The 14,516-nt window shown below is 36.6% G+C and overlaps 1 protein-coding gene across 2 annotated transcripts; it reads left to right on the top strand.

Annotated features, from left to right (window-relative positions):
* Positions 1–2,046: 2,046 nt before the first annotated feature.
* LOC112515709 (polypyrimidine tract-binding protein homolog 1) lies at positions 2,047–10,860 on the top strand. 2 transcript variants are annotated; one of them, XM_025122616.1, is made up of 10 exons: positions 2,047–2,332; positions 3,972–4,181; positions 5,032–5,094; positions 5,359–5,432; positions 5,565–5,660; positions 7,014–7,071; positions 7,142–7,246; positions 7,344–7,425; positions 9,219–9,284; positions 10,160–10,860. In XM_025122616.1, exons 1-10 carry the CDS (start codon positions 2,150–2,152, stop codon positions 10,168–10,170), a joined length of 948 nt encoding a protein of 315 aa, XP_024978384.1. In that variant the 5' UTR covers positions 2,047–2,149; the 3' UTR covers positions 10,171–10,860. The 2 variants fall into 2 exon arrangements, with proteins under 2 accessions (XP_024978384.1, XP_024978382.1); XM_025122614.1 differs by having other exon boundaries at positions 9,219–9,331.
* The last annotated feature ends 3,656 nt before the right edge of the window (positions 10,861–14,516 follow it).

Genomic DNA, 14,516 nt, shown 5'->3' with positions numbered 1-14,516 from the left:
ATATAACTCATTCGTATATATGTTTAGTAACTGTGAACATATATATATATATATATAATTTGAGAAAATTAACTGAATGTGATATACGTAAAAAGTATTGATAAATTGTATCAAATGGTTGATGATGAAAAAAAATATGAGTAGAAAAATAACATATTCAAGGTTAAAATAATATTTTAATGTACCAAATTATCAATCCGACCAACCCGTACGAAGGTTTTATATTGAGTGATTGTATCTTGCATCGGGTCGTGACTATTCAAATAATAATAAAAGCAAACACAAATGTCGAGCAGTTCCGATGTGGATTGGAAATTGTTGCTCATGTTCTTTCCACAAAGTCAACATATAACGATGCTGGAAACCTTAGACAATCATATACTTAACAAGATTAAACCACATGTAAATATACGACTTAATAAGATTGGAATTACTTTTTGACAACTTGCTAGATTTGTAAATTACTGTAACCCATTTGGCTTGTGACTCATTAGTTAAGCTTAAGAGGGATGTAGTGGAAAATCTCATCTGCCATAGATTCGAATCCGGACGCTGCTAAAACTATGTGACCATGGAGGTTTCCTCTGCGTAGGTTAACCTGAAAACTTAGGGTTACAAAAAAGAGGTCGATTTAAGGTCTAAATATAATGAACGGTTATAACGTCTATAGGATTCGATGACCGTCTTGTCCCATGTGAAAATTATTTTTTAACATTAATCTAAATTTATCTAAGCTAGCGTGGGTTTTTTTTGCCCGCCTTGAACCATTTTGTTTTTGCGTTGAACATGAGCTCGTCAATAAATGCAAGACTTTTCCACATGTCGTTTTAACGTGGAAATTACTTCCACTGTAAGAAATGAACCTCGTCTTTATTTACTGTGAAAAGTTCAAAAGAACCCAACGAACAATTTCATTTCAAATGATTAAATACCTGAACTCTTTTTTTGAATGAGAAAACCAGTAAACTTTCTTATTATGAATTATCAAGTCCCTAAACTATTTTTTCAAACGAGAAAACCATTAAACTTTCTCATTTTAATTGATTAAGTCCATAAACACTTAAAAATCATAGCACTTTTAAAAATTGGTCATAATTTCTCAGATTATCGGCAAATGGAACAAATAATAACTCAGTAGATGTTCGGTCCATAACTAGCTGGCTAGAAAACTTTATTAACTTGTCATACTCGGCCGATGCCAAACCTATCCCTTCTTAACCAGTTACATTTCAATCTCAACCAGCTATTAACTAGACCGACCCTTCCTAAAAGGTACCTAATGCAATACTGCCATCTTTATCCACACATAAAATAAAACACTAAAATCGAGATATATCCTGCTGTATTGTGCAAATACCCTTTTAATATCAATTAAAATTATAAACAACATTTTATTCCAATTCTTTTAAAAGTAAAATTTCTATCATAAATTTTAGGGGTGTTTGGGATCGCTTATTTGAAACAATTTATGTTTTTTTTTACAAAAGTGCTTATCAATTTATTATAAATTATAAATATTTTAAAAACTGCTTATTACCGGTTTGACATCGGTATAAGTTATCTATCCAAACACTCAAAAGTGCTTATTACCGGTACCATACCAGAATAAGTCAATAAGTTGTTTTTATAAGTAATCCCAAACACCTCATTCATATTTAGGGGGTGTCTGGAATTGCTTATTTAAAACTACTTATGTTTTTTTTTTTTGTAAAAGTGCTTATTAACTTATGTGGTATCAAACCGGAGTTAAATAAAACAGAGTTAAAATTGTAAACTGGTAATAAACAATTTTTCATAAGTCAGGAATGATTAATTTATTAAAAACAGCTTATTACCGGTTTGACACCAATATAAACAATTTTTTTTCTTATCCAAACACTAAAAAAAAGCTTATCACCGAAGCTAAACTAAAATAAATTAAAAAACAGTTTTTATAAGCAATCCCGAACACCGTTTTACTCGATAGTTACATTTGACCGTTGACCAACGGACGTAATTTTATGGTTTTGTATTTTATTAAACGAAACTCGGTGGTGACGAGAGCCAAAAACGAAGGCCGACGAGTCAAACCCTAACTTCATTCATCGTCTCCAAACCATTGACGTTCATCTACTAATCGAGGTCCACAGGAACCTACAGATCGGCGGCGATGTCGACGTCCGGACAACCTCAATTCAGATATACGCAAACGCCGTCAAAGGTTCTACACCTTCGGAATCTCCCATGGGAGTGCATCGATGAAGAGCTCGTTGAACTCTGCAAACCGTTCGGCAAGATCGTTAACACTAAGTGCAATGTGGGCGCCAATCGGAACCAGGCATTCGTGGAGTTTGTAAGTCAATTATTTCATTTCCTTTTTCGATCTAATCTACTTCTAGTTACACTTTGTGTCTATGGTTTTCCTGTCATCATACGATTATCGAATTCGCGCAATATATGTGTGTGTGTGTATATATATATATATATATAGAGAGAGAGAGAGAGAGAGAGAGAGAGTCCTTATATCAATTGCTTTTAAAATATCCGAGTTCGTTCAAATTTGTATCCGCATGACATTCTACGCAGTATTATCTCTATGATTTGAGTTGAATGCAACTTTTGAAACTGGAATTAAGCTAATTTTATTGTTGTAAACGATGCAATGTTAAATGACAGATGAATGTATTATCAAAAAGAGGTCTAATGATTATTCCCTTCATGAGTCATGAACTAGCAGATGCATTGCCGATGGTATTTTTGCGGATTATGAGGGAAATATATGGGGATTATTATTGTAGGTGAATAACTGAATATTTGTGCATGCCAAGTTATCCTGAATTCTTCAGTCTATGTAGATGAAAACTTGTAATCAGATCATATTCAGGGCATAGACTAGATTTGCATTTAATTCAATATGATGATTTAGGGTTTCTTGTTGATTTATGTTTCTCTAACCAAAGTCAATATGTTTGTGTGTGTATGTGCAGACGTATTTGGTAGACTTTTAGGAGGTAATTTCAAAATATGAGTCCCAACTAGGCATGCACATTTCTAAGCCTTCATAGTTTTTGAGATGCCTCTTTGTCTGTGGTATATAGGTCAGTAGGTGATATTTTATCAAACAATATTATATCTATTAGTCGATTTGTTTGCTTAGGGAAAGGGGAAAAAAGCACACAAAGCTGTGGTATACCAGCATACATGTTGATTAGCCAGTGGTTGTAGTCTTGTAGCTTAGGAAACAGGTTTTATATCCATGAATCACCATGTTGCTAAAACACTATAAATGCTTTTTATGAGTCATGAGTTAACAAATCAACTAGGCATGCACATTTTTAACCTTTCATAGTTTTTGAGATGCTGCTTTGTCTGTGCTATGTAGGTCAGTAGGTGATATTTCATTAAACAATATTACATTTATTAGTTGATTTGTTTGCTTAGGGAAAGGGGAAAAAGCACGCAAAGCTGTGTATACCAGCTCACGTGTTGGTTAGCCGGTAGTTGTAGACTTCTAGCTTAGCAAACGGGTTTTATAACCATGAATCACCATGTTGCTAAAACACTATGAATGATTTTTATGAGTCATGAGTTAACTAAAGAAGGATGCATGGTGTGACAGCTTTATATGACATCTGATTGTTGTTTTCTCAAACTAGCATTGATTAAGAATGAATGGCATATATACAGCAACTGTTGTGTGTGAAAATATATTTTTATATTTTTAATAATTATGCTAGGGAAAGTGAGAGTGGGTGAGAATAGACACTGTTTTCTGGATATTGATTGTGAGTTTATGTGTCTAGAACATAGTTTATTTTGTTTTATTGTGCTGGATATTTCGTCCTTGAACTAAGTTCTTTAGTAGTTAACAATTATTATATGGTGGCAGTTCACTAGGTGTGCGTTCCAATCCAAACTTACTGAACCTAAAATGCAATTTAAATATCTGAATCCCATGTTAATTGAAGTATTTGTTCCTTGAAAATTTGCAGGTAGACCTTAATCAAGCTATTAATATGGTTACATATTATGCTTCATCCTCAGAGCCAGCACAGGTTCGTGGCAAAAGTGTGTATATACAGTACTCCAATAGACACGAAATTGTTAACAACAAGGGCCCAGGGGATGTTCCAGGAAATGTCTTGCTTGTAACCATCGAGGGTGTAGAAGCTGGTGAAGTGAGCATTGATGTTATTCACTTGGTAAGTGCTTGAGGTTGCTTTATCTTCCGAAGTCCTTAAAAATTTGCGAAAAGATTGCAGCTCAAATTGTTGGGTTCTCTTCTCTGTGGTAGAAATAGTAATGCATGTGATTATTGTTAAATATCTAGAAGTTTACGCTGCCATTGGAACAGTAATTTGTTTATACCAACTAATACAATGGTCAGAGATAAATATTTCTTAATTTCTTTGGTATCCTGTATGATTGTATGTCTGAGGGAGGGTATGGACAGGAATCAGGGGATGGCTTATCTAAGAGTTATCGTAAAGTTGCATTTACTTGTTTCTAATCTAGGTCATGGGCTTACTAACATGTCATACTCAATAGTCTTTAAGCTTTGGAACTTTTTGAACAGTTAATGCTAATGTAATTTTTTTCCCTGTTGCTTAGTAGTTTGCCTTTGTCTTTTCATTCTCATTTTATTAGTTTCTGTGTGATTTAAGTGTATGCATCACAACACTTTTTTGTAACTCAACTTCTGGATATTGTTTTTTTCCTACGAAGTATAATAATGTATAATCTTGTATTCCTAAGTAGGAGTGGCTTTAACATTTATCAATTTGATTGAAATCAGATTTTATAATGGTGATGGCTCTTATTTTAGTTCTTTTGTTGGAGACAGTCTGGATATGTTGTCATGTGCGTCATACTCCTTTCTAAGGTCTATCTTCTCGCTTACGTATACAGGTGTCATTCTGCACTTATAACTGACTGTTGATTTTTTTTCTTATTGTGCCAATATAATGGTTGCCTCTACGAGTTCTAATAACTTATCATCTGTATATTCTTTTCTTTTGCTGTGTTATACTTGATTCATTATATACATTGCAGGTCTTCTCGGCTTTTGGATTTGTGCACAAGATTGCTACGTTTGAGAAGGCTGCAGGCTTTCAGGTTTATGCCAATGATATTGCTATGGGGCTTGTTTTTTTTGCTTGATCAACTTAATGAGCTTAATGGCTCATGTGCTCAGCCATTAAGTAGTGTTTTTTTTAACTTAATTGGATAAACTACTATGTATCTGCTGTCCACGTTCAACAATCTTATTTCAAACAGGTCCTAATAGGAAAAACAAAACAAAAAGCCTCGTAATCATCTGCTAAGTCTTTGAACTTTGTCTTTTTTTTTTCTCAATGACTTCATACTATGATGTGCTAGGCATTGATCCAATTTACTGATGCGGAGACTGCTTCGTCAGCAAAAGAAGCTTTGGATGGAAGAAGTATCCCAAGGCATGTTTTAATTTTGTGGTTGTTAGCTGTGGTATCTTCTTTTCTCCATGTTAAACTTTTGCACTGGTTGTTCTTTCTGTTGGTTATTTATTCTTGGTGGTATCTATGTTAATTCTTATTACTAAATTTTAGGTACTTGCTGCCTGAGCATGTTGGTTCGTGCCACTTACGCATCTCATACTCTGCCCACACAGATCTGAATATTAAATTTCAATCTCATCGGAGCAGGTAATGATTGATTTGTCATGTTTCTTCCCTGATCTTACTATCATTCAGGTCTTCAGTCACTTGGTCTTATTTTCATTATGCCTCTGCTGTGTGCTCTTCAACCTGCCGTCGAGAGTTTGCTAATGGATGTATGTGCTTTTTGTTATTTAGGGGTTAGTGAAGCCTGGCAGCTTAAATACAGATGTGTTTTCATCGATGCATAGTAAACTCCCTCATCTTATATAAGCCTTAATGATTTCTGTGATTTTGCATAAGCTGATTTATACAGTTAGTCAACGAAGGCTGTGGTAAATCACTGTATTCTGAAGCCTTCTTGTATGCTTGTTGTTTTTAACCTAGATAAGTTGCTTCCTTTTGATTAATGATTATCTTTTTGATAATCCTATGGATAACTACGTAATTAGTCCAATTTTGTTGATCTTTTCCTGTGCTCTCTTTCCATTCCCAGAACTAGTACTTTCCAGGTTATGCTCTATCCATGAAGGGTCATTAGATTGCCTTTTCTCCCACTCTTGTTGCAATATAATCTCATAAGTGCATAAATATACACAATCTTTTGTAATTAAATCCAATTTCCCCCTCCATCCCAAACTATTTTTGGTTAGCTAGAATTGGCACTTGTCAGATATTTTCTGATAAACTCGTGTTCATAGCTGATTTATAATCTGATCTGGGTCTCAGCATTCCTTATTCTTTGCTTGAAAACAGTATACAAGGCGGGTAAAATAGTTGTATGATCCTGATGAGTATAATGTAGTTCTTTAATATATGATGTGAACTCTTCTTTGAATTTCATCAAAAAATTCCTCACCTCTTGCAATCCAAAGAAACAAACAGATAAAGAATGTGTGAAATTTAGTTGAGCAGAGTCATGTCTGTGATCCGAGTATCAGATATTGTGAATCCAACTTGTTGAGAGATTTTCTAGCCATTTATGAACTCATGGTACACATCTCCTTGCGAACTGGGTGGAAATCCAGTGCCTTAGCTGCCAATTCACGAGGCATACATATAATTACTGCAGTTGCATACTTACATTTTATATAATTAAATATATACACTGTCAAAAATCTTTTGCTTTCTTCAAGCATTAAGCCACCATTCATGTATTGTTTGGCTTAGCAATCGAGTCAAGAGGTCAGATTTACCTTTAAAAGGTTCATGCAAATTGATTGGTGTATAGTGAATCTAGTAGCCCCTGGCATCCTGCCATACATCTTCTGTGCCTGCCATATATATAGATTGTTCTAAAACCACCTTTTTTCTGTCTTGTTGAATTTTTTTCTTTTTTACTTCTTAATATCTAGTACCATTAGTTAATATTCTTTCTAAATCATATATTCCATCATGCAGAGACTACACGAACCCTTATCTTCCTGTAAATCCTACTGCAATTGAAGGATTTGCACAGGTATGTATCTGGATTTTAAAACTGTTAAAGTTGCATGCTTTGCATATACTAACTTGCAGTTATTTTCCAGCCTATTGTTGGCCCAGATGGTAAGAAAAAAGAACCTGAGAGTAATGTTCTTCTTGCATCGATTGAGAATATGATATATGCAGTCACAGTGGATGTTATTCACACGGTAATGAATTGTAGTTAGTTTCTTGTTTTATGTGGCCAGGACGTACTATTTTGGTGATCTATATTCATATTTGTGATCAATTGTTTCTCCTCTTCAGGTGTTCTCCGCATTTGGTCCCATTCAAAAGATTGCAATATTCGAGAAGAATGGTGGAACACAGGCACTAGTGCAGTATCATGGTGAACTCTCTACTCAGCTGCATATTTATCTTGCTCCCTTTGTTCTATAAGATTGGATGAAGGATCGTGTGAGAATAGGAGTTAAGGTGAGAAGTATAAGAAGGGATTTGGACCCTTGATTACTTTTAATCTCAAAACAACCCATGAATTGCGCTTTAGATTGGAATTGATCTGGTGCTTCTCATTAGTGTTGATCTAGTGGAACTCTTCAATTAGGATTGATCCAGGGGTGGATATCCCTTCTTACCCTTCTCACCATAATGCTCATTCTCACCGGAACCCAACCCTCCAAGATTGTGTTATTGAAATGTTTCCTAAATGTTTTTTTCCCCGAAACTGGACTTGTGCTTGAACCCTGTGTGGAATTGTTGCATGATAGGCGATTTCTTGTTGCTCTTACTTCTGACCATAGTCACACAGTGGTTTGTTTCTGTTTGTGCTTGCAAATCCTGTATGTTATGTGCTCAATGTGCACGACATAATAGAAGACCATCTCTCGGCTACTACAAAGCATTTTTTTATGAAAGTTGTGTCAGCACCCGGAGGTGTCACTAATCCACGTGGTCTAGGCCCACCACCACGCAGTCCTAGAACCGGCAAAGCCCTCCCTAGGGAAGGTTGCCATGGCCACAAGGGTTTTTGCACCCAATGAGAATCGAACCTGGCAATAAGAGGAAGTATCCTTTTTATTGACCCAGGGGATTGCCACTGAGCTAAGCCCCTTTGTGAGTACCAGAAAACATTATAGGCTTAGGGAATTTGGCACTCCGAGTCCCAATGCCCAAATTCGGTGATCAAAATGTTATCCATCTAATCTGAAACAGAAGCTTTGCACTTGTTACTGGAAGTGTGTGTATATTTGCTTTTAGGTCTAGCATTCTGATTTATTTTTGAAACTAATTTCCATATAAGCTACTACGCAGGTAGCATATCATCTAGATTATGCACATGCCTTAAATTCTTAACCATGGAACCAAACCAAACGAACCAGTAACCTACTTGTATCGTGGTCTGGGGAGGGTAAGATGTACACAGACCTGACCGTTACCCAAAGTACTAGGGTGGCTGTTTCCGTGAAGACTCCTGCTTGTGAAAAGTATGATGATGAGAAACCCCGACTGTTCCCGTGCATAGGCACCTCCATAACTATATAGGACATAGAGTCGAGGTCTGTGTACATCTTCCCTCGCCCTCACCTCCAGGTAGGATATACTGGGGTCTGTTTGGTTTTTGGTATGCTCTGTGCCTGCACCTCCCATGATCATCCATTGTTTTCATGCTCAAACAAGAGCATGTTGTTTCCATGGCTTATCTATTTCTCATTATGCTTTGTTCTTCATCCTAAAATAAGGGGCTGTTTGGTTGGTTTACCATTAAGTCATGCATGGATAAAGCTGTCTGTGTGGATTAATCGGTCATAGTAGATTGGGAAGGTTTTTGTTTGGGTGGGCTTTTTCATTGATGGAAGGAGCCTGTTTTTTAATTGGGAGGGGTGGGCTTGAAGAAAACTTGGCCTTCTACATAAAGCTCGCCCCTGAAGCTTACTGATAAGCCATTTTCTATATCATTAAGCCACTATCAAACAATTACATGTAGCTGATCGAATAAGCTGTGAGTCCCATTGAGCTCATTAAGCTGCTAACAGACAGACCCTAAATTGCTTTTTTGGGTGGATTCATATTTTAATTTATCTTGTACCCCAATGTGCTCTAGTTCCTTCCATGCAATTTCCCCTATCTCCATATCTTTTCGGTATTTCTTGTTGACTTATATAAGCGGTCTTTGCTTTATAGATGTGACGACTGCAGCAGTTGCCAAAGATGCTTTAGAGGGACACTGCATATATGATGGTGGCTATTGTAAGCTTCATCTATCATACTCTCGTCATACTGATCTCAATGTAAAGGTATAAAGTATGTGATTTTCGCTTAATTCTTGAGAAAAATAAGAACAAACTGTAAAAAACGTTTTGCAACAAAACGGGTACAATTCTATGCCGATATTATTTACTTTCCGCCTGGATCCCTGAAACAGCCGCTCTACTCTTTTGGGTAGAGTTCAGGTTTGCATACATCAATAGCGGATCCAGAAATATTTCCACTGGGGGACAAAATTATTAGCATAATATAAAATAAAACAAAAAATAATTATTGAAGTAATGACTCTACCAGTAGGCTACAACCACATTCTGTTAATTTAAGGGATCACACATCAATTTTAAAGTGACTACGTCTTTGAGATCCCTAAACAAAATTCATTGTGTCGGCACGAAAGAGCGGGTCCCTCTCCAGTGTTCTTAAATCAGCCCCTGGCGTACATCCCACCCCAACCCTACTTTCGAGTGGGATTAAGGGCCTGTTCGTTAGCTTAATGAGCTTAATAGGACTCGCTGCTTATTTGGTCAGCTATACATGAATGTTTGGTAATGACTTAATGATATACAAGGTGGCTTATTCAGTATGCTTCTAGGGGGGAGTTTTATTCAGAAAGTTTCCAAACCTGCCCCTCCCAATTAGAAACCACGGTCATTCCATCTATGAAAAAACCCTCCCAAACAAAATCTTCCTGGTCTATCCAGACAGATTAATCCACACAGACAACTTTATTCATACTGGGTTAGCTTAGTTTGGTTTGAATTATGTTATGCTTTCCACCGGTGTGTTATTTGTGTTGCTGTTTTGAAGAAAAAATGCATCGATTTTGGTTTGACTAATTAGGTGATGATAATTTGTAGGCATTCAGTGACAAGAGTAGAGACTACACAGTCCCGGAATCAGCGCTGCTTGCAATGCAACATGCGTCTGGCCAGCCAGCTGGTGCACCGGTTTGGCCAACATCTCAGGCCAGTCAAATGTATTCTGGAGGCGAGTATGCAGCCGGTGGTTCAGGACAGGCTCAACCACCCAATCCGCCAGGTCAACCCCCGTCGTGGGACCCAAATACGCAAGGTGCCAGAACAGGCTTTGTTTCAGCTGCGGCCACTTTTTATGGCGGATCACCCCCAGGCCCGTCGCCTTATTCCACTACAGGCGGCGGACCTCCTTTAGCAGGTGGTGGACAACCAACAAACATGCGACCTGGAGATGCTTCATCACCTGTTCAGCCGCCATACTACAGCCGGTGAATCATTCTATCAACTCGCCAAAAACCTTGCTGGTTTTGTGTACCGGTTCCTGAACTTTTCAAGTTTTCCGTTACTTTCTTTGATGTAATATCTCGATTTAAGTTTTTAAGAATGCAGGTAGAGTATGTTCTTTTGGTAAACCTCTGAGGATGATTAGAGACTCAGTCTATTCGTTTTTCGCCGGTGGGGTGTGAAAGCCGATATCTCAAAAATTTCCGTGTTTTTTATTTGTCAATTTTTTTTTGTTTATGTTATGACACTTAACGGACGAAATTTGGTGTCTGTGTGTATACATTTTCCATCTTAAACGAGAAGCGAGCTTTACCGAAAAATGTGAGAAGACATTAGAAGGATTCACTTTAGAAACGGTGAAAAATACAAACTGGTGGGGTCGTTTACGAACACAAATTTGACCTTTCACGGTCGAGGAGCTTATTAAAAAGAAGTGGGACCCACATTAGAAAACATTACTTTCACCATCACTTGTTCATTGAGCTTATGTGACCGATAAACAAATAAGCTCTTCTTGTTGTCTAGTTCTTTTTCGTTAAGCAAAAAGGTGTTCTTTTTTATTTAGAGTATGTGGCCAATAAGCTTTAAAATGAGCACCTCTGTAATCGACTATTTTACCCCCTTATATATGGGTTAAGTTATCTGTCTACATAAATATGTCTGATTGAGGGACTAGACCGACGAGTTTGAGGGAGGCAAAAAAGGGTTGGTTGGACCATTTCTGATGCATATTTGGCATTAATTTATTTGAGGTGGCTTGACGGAGATAAGTGAGGGGTCCTGACTTATTCCATATAACTATTTTAGCTTCATGGCTTAACAATTAAGCCATAAAGAAATACTTATGTATGCCTGAGCGATTACACTGTTCAATCCATTAAGCTCATTAAGTTGTAAGTAAACAACCCCTAAGGGATGTCTGTATACGAGGTTTGGTGTGGGTAAGCATTGATGAAAATGATTCTTTACCAAATATTTCATATCAAAGACTTATTGATAAAAACATTTTGAATAAGTACCGTCTAACATCCGTTACTGATATAAAACAACATCATCTCCTACCGGCTAAAATGCTCTTTCAATGAGCCATTAAGCACCCTTGAGTATTATTTAAAAGAGTGGAACCTCCTGCATTAAAGCCTGAAGGTCTTCAAATTGATCAAAATACCCCCTATGGGTACATAAAACACACCTAATGGGTAGTGTGGGGGTGGTTTTAAATGTGTTATTTTCATCCTTTAATTTCCATGTGCATACAAGAGACCCCTGTTTAATACCCATGTTACCCCTCCTTCCTTCAATTTTTATGGTCCAACCCTTTTCATAAATTATACAAAAAAGTCTTTGTATTTTTGATTTTGGACCAAGGTTTCGATATTTGATATGAGGTACCGGTGATGCAAGAGCATACGGTGATATGGACCACTGTTTTATTATTCTCATGATGAAAAAAACAAACGTTTCTGAAAGGTGTCTTCCTATGCAAGGTCCGGACCCACATGGATGGATAAAGTGACACAAGCCACCATGTCATAGTTTCGTTGGGGTGGGGGGTGGGGGGATTACGTTTATGAAGGGTGTCGCGGTATTTATCTTTTTTGGAAGGGTATCCCAAGGTATGCGTACACTAATCCTGACAAATTGTGACTGCAAAAATCAATTCTGATAAACTCAGTGGCAATAAAAAAAGTATATAATGTATGCCTGGAAGGCCGATGGAATGTTCCTAATATCCCCCAAACCTCAACTGCTACACCACAATACTTGTTGCCACTGTGTTGTTTTATTGGGTGCTGCTACTATATAGTTTTGGGAACTGAAATATTAACACAAGACTTTGATGACTAAGATGGTAAATGCTCCTACTTTAGTACAAAAACCGGACTCAAACATGAGTCCTTTCTATATAAAGACAAGAAACCAACTAACAAATCTATACTAATATTATGAAGAAAAAAATTAGATATTCTCTTACAGTTAAATTGTGCCACCACTTTGAAGAAATTTCTAGGTCCGCCTTTGACCATATACCGTTTTGTTGCATATATATTCTTATAGCTAAATGATGTTATTAGTTAAAAACTTTTCTGGATCTGTATTTACATGATGTAAAATGACGAAAATGGACATGATTTTGAAATTGCAAGCCACTTGTTGGTTGGTACCCAAAGGACCCAATGTAATTGAATGTTGGCATGTTAAATTGTTTGATCGGATACAAGTGTTGATATTTATGTGGATTTGAAGAAAGCGAGACATCTATAAGATTGTGCCATATCGAATCTCAGTATACACTCAACATCACCCCTCTTTTTTTATTACCATTTTCTATTTTTGTAAAAAATAACATGTCAAATTGTATTCGATAATCCAATAAATTACAGCCGGAAGAAAAATCAGCTCTGATAAACTCAATGACCACAATTGTTGTGAACGAATCATTGACATATGAGATATTCCACCACATCCCCAAGAAACTAAACCACTTCGCCACAACTCTTATGGCTAAATTTTAAGTACTTAACCATATGGGTTGTGGTGCATGGGTTAAAACACAGGGGAGGTGTTGTAGAAACCTCATTTTCTCTAGATTTGAATCTGGGTGCTGCCAAAACCCTTGTGATCATGGAGGTTCGGTTGTGATGGCTCCAGGCCGTTCACGGTCCTCCGGGATTAGCGGTGCGCGTAAAATGACATAAATACCCCCAAAAGAAAAATCAGGTACTCAGAAATTCATTATATAGAAGACTTGTACAAGTTGTGACTGTCTAGCCTTCATTTGAGGAGGCATCTTAGAGTCTCACATCGGCTAGCTTTTGACCATTTTTCTTTTATATATGCTGAATCCTTCATTCTCTATTCAATAACTTTTTTAGATAATAGATACAAGGTTCCACATTTATTCTTACATTTAGAGAGCGACTTTGCCCAAATACTAAATACGTCCTGGTTTGATCCCCCCCCCCCTAGCATTAGCCGTTATGTGAGCTAAAAATGCCCTCTTGTATTGGTTTCCTGGAGGCGGGTTCCGTGTGGAGTCGGTAATCAACTTTTTGTCCAAATATAATGATCTTTGACTCGATATTTGTATTTGACCATTTTTTACATCTCTCTTATACAAAGTGATAAACCTTGGTATTAAACTTATTACAGTCTTACACGGTAAAATATATTATAGTGTTGACTCCGAGCGATAAACACTTACTGCGTAAGCATTTAGGTAAAGAACCCCTAACTTTATTTTCGGCCACATTTTAAAAAATATGGACTTGATCATCAGGTTCCTTGAATAGAGTTATCTGATGAGGCAAATCACGACGAACCCAATATTTGAGAAACATAAGACATAGGTGGTTGTTTCAGAGTAAATGGTCTGCCAGAAAAAAATAATCAAAAAGTCTCTACTGATATATATTTTTTAAAAGATACTGGCACCTGTAAGGTAGAGATGCTTTTACAGAGGATCTGTATAAGTTGTGAGGAGACATTCAGCCAGGTAATAATAATCATAAGCGTGAGATCGGAAAATCTTTTTCTAAGCTATAACTGCCAGGTTTCTATTTTGGTTGTCAATAAAGAACTCAGTATTGTTAATAAAGAAGTCAGTATTGTTAATAAAGAAGCCAGTACATGTTATAAGAAGATCGGTTAATCGATTTTGTTGTTTGGTTTAAAAGACCTGATGGATAGAAAGCTAAAGAGGTCGTGGATCATCGATTCATGATGCGATCGACCCGTACCTCCTTTATTTCTTTGTTTTGTACTATTATTTGAAATTAATAACTTTAATTATGATAAATCAATTTTTATTTTTATTTTTTATAATTAAATATCATTTAAAATATATATTAATTCTATATATCAAATATAATCTGTTTTAATCGGGTGCATTTATTATGCTTTTTTTCTTTATCTCCAAAACAAAAAAATGTAGCAAACAATTGCCACCGACGGA

This window comes from Cynara cardunculus (genome assembly GCF_001531365.2).
Source record: "Cynara cardunculus var. scolymus isolate 2C chromosome LG 7, CcrdV1, whole genome shotgun sequence".
In the NCBI taxonomy this organism is placed as follows: domain Eukaryota; kingdom Viridiplantae; phylum Streptophyta; class Magnoliopsida; order Asterales; family Asteraceae; genus Cynara; species Cynara cardunculus.
Note: the sequence above shows the minus strand (reverse complement) of the source record. Positions and strands in the feature narration are given on the sequence as shown.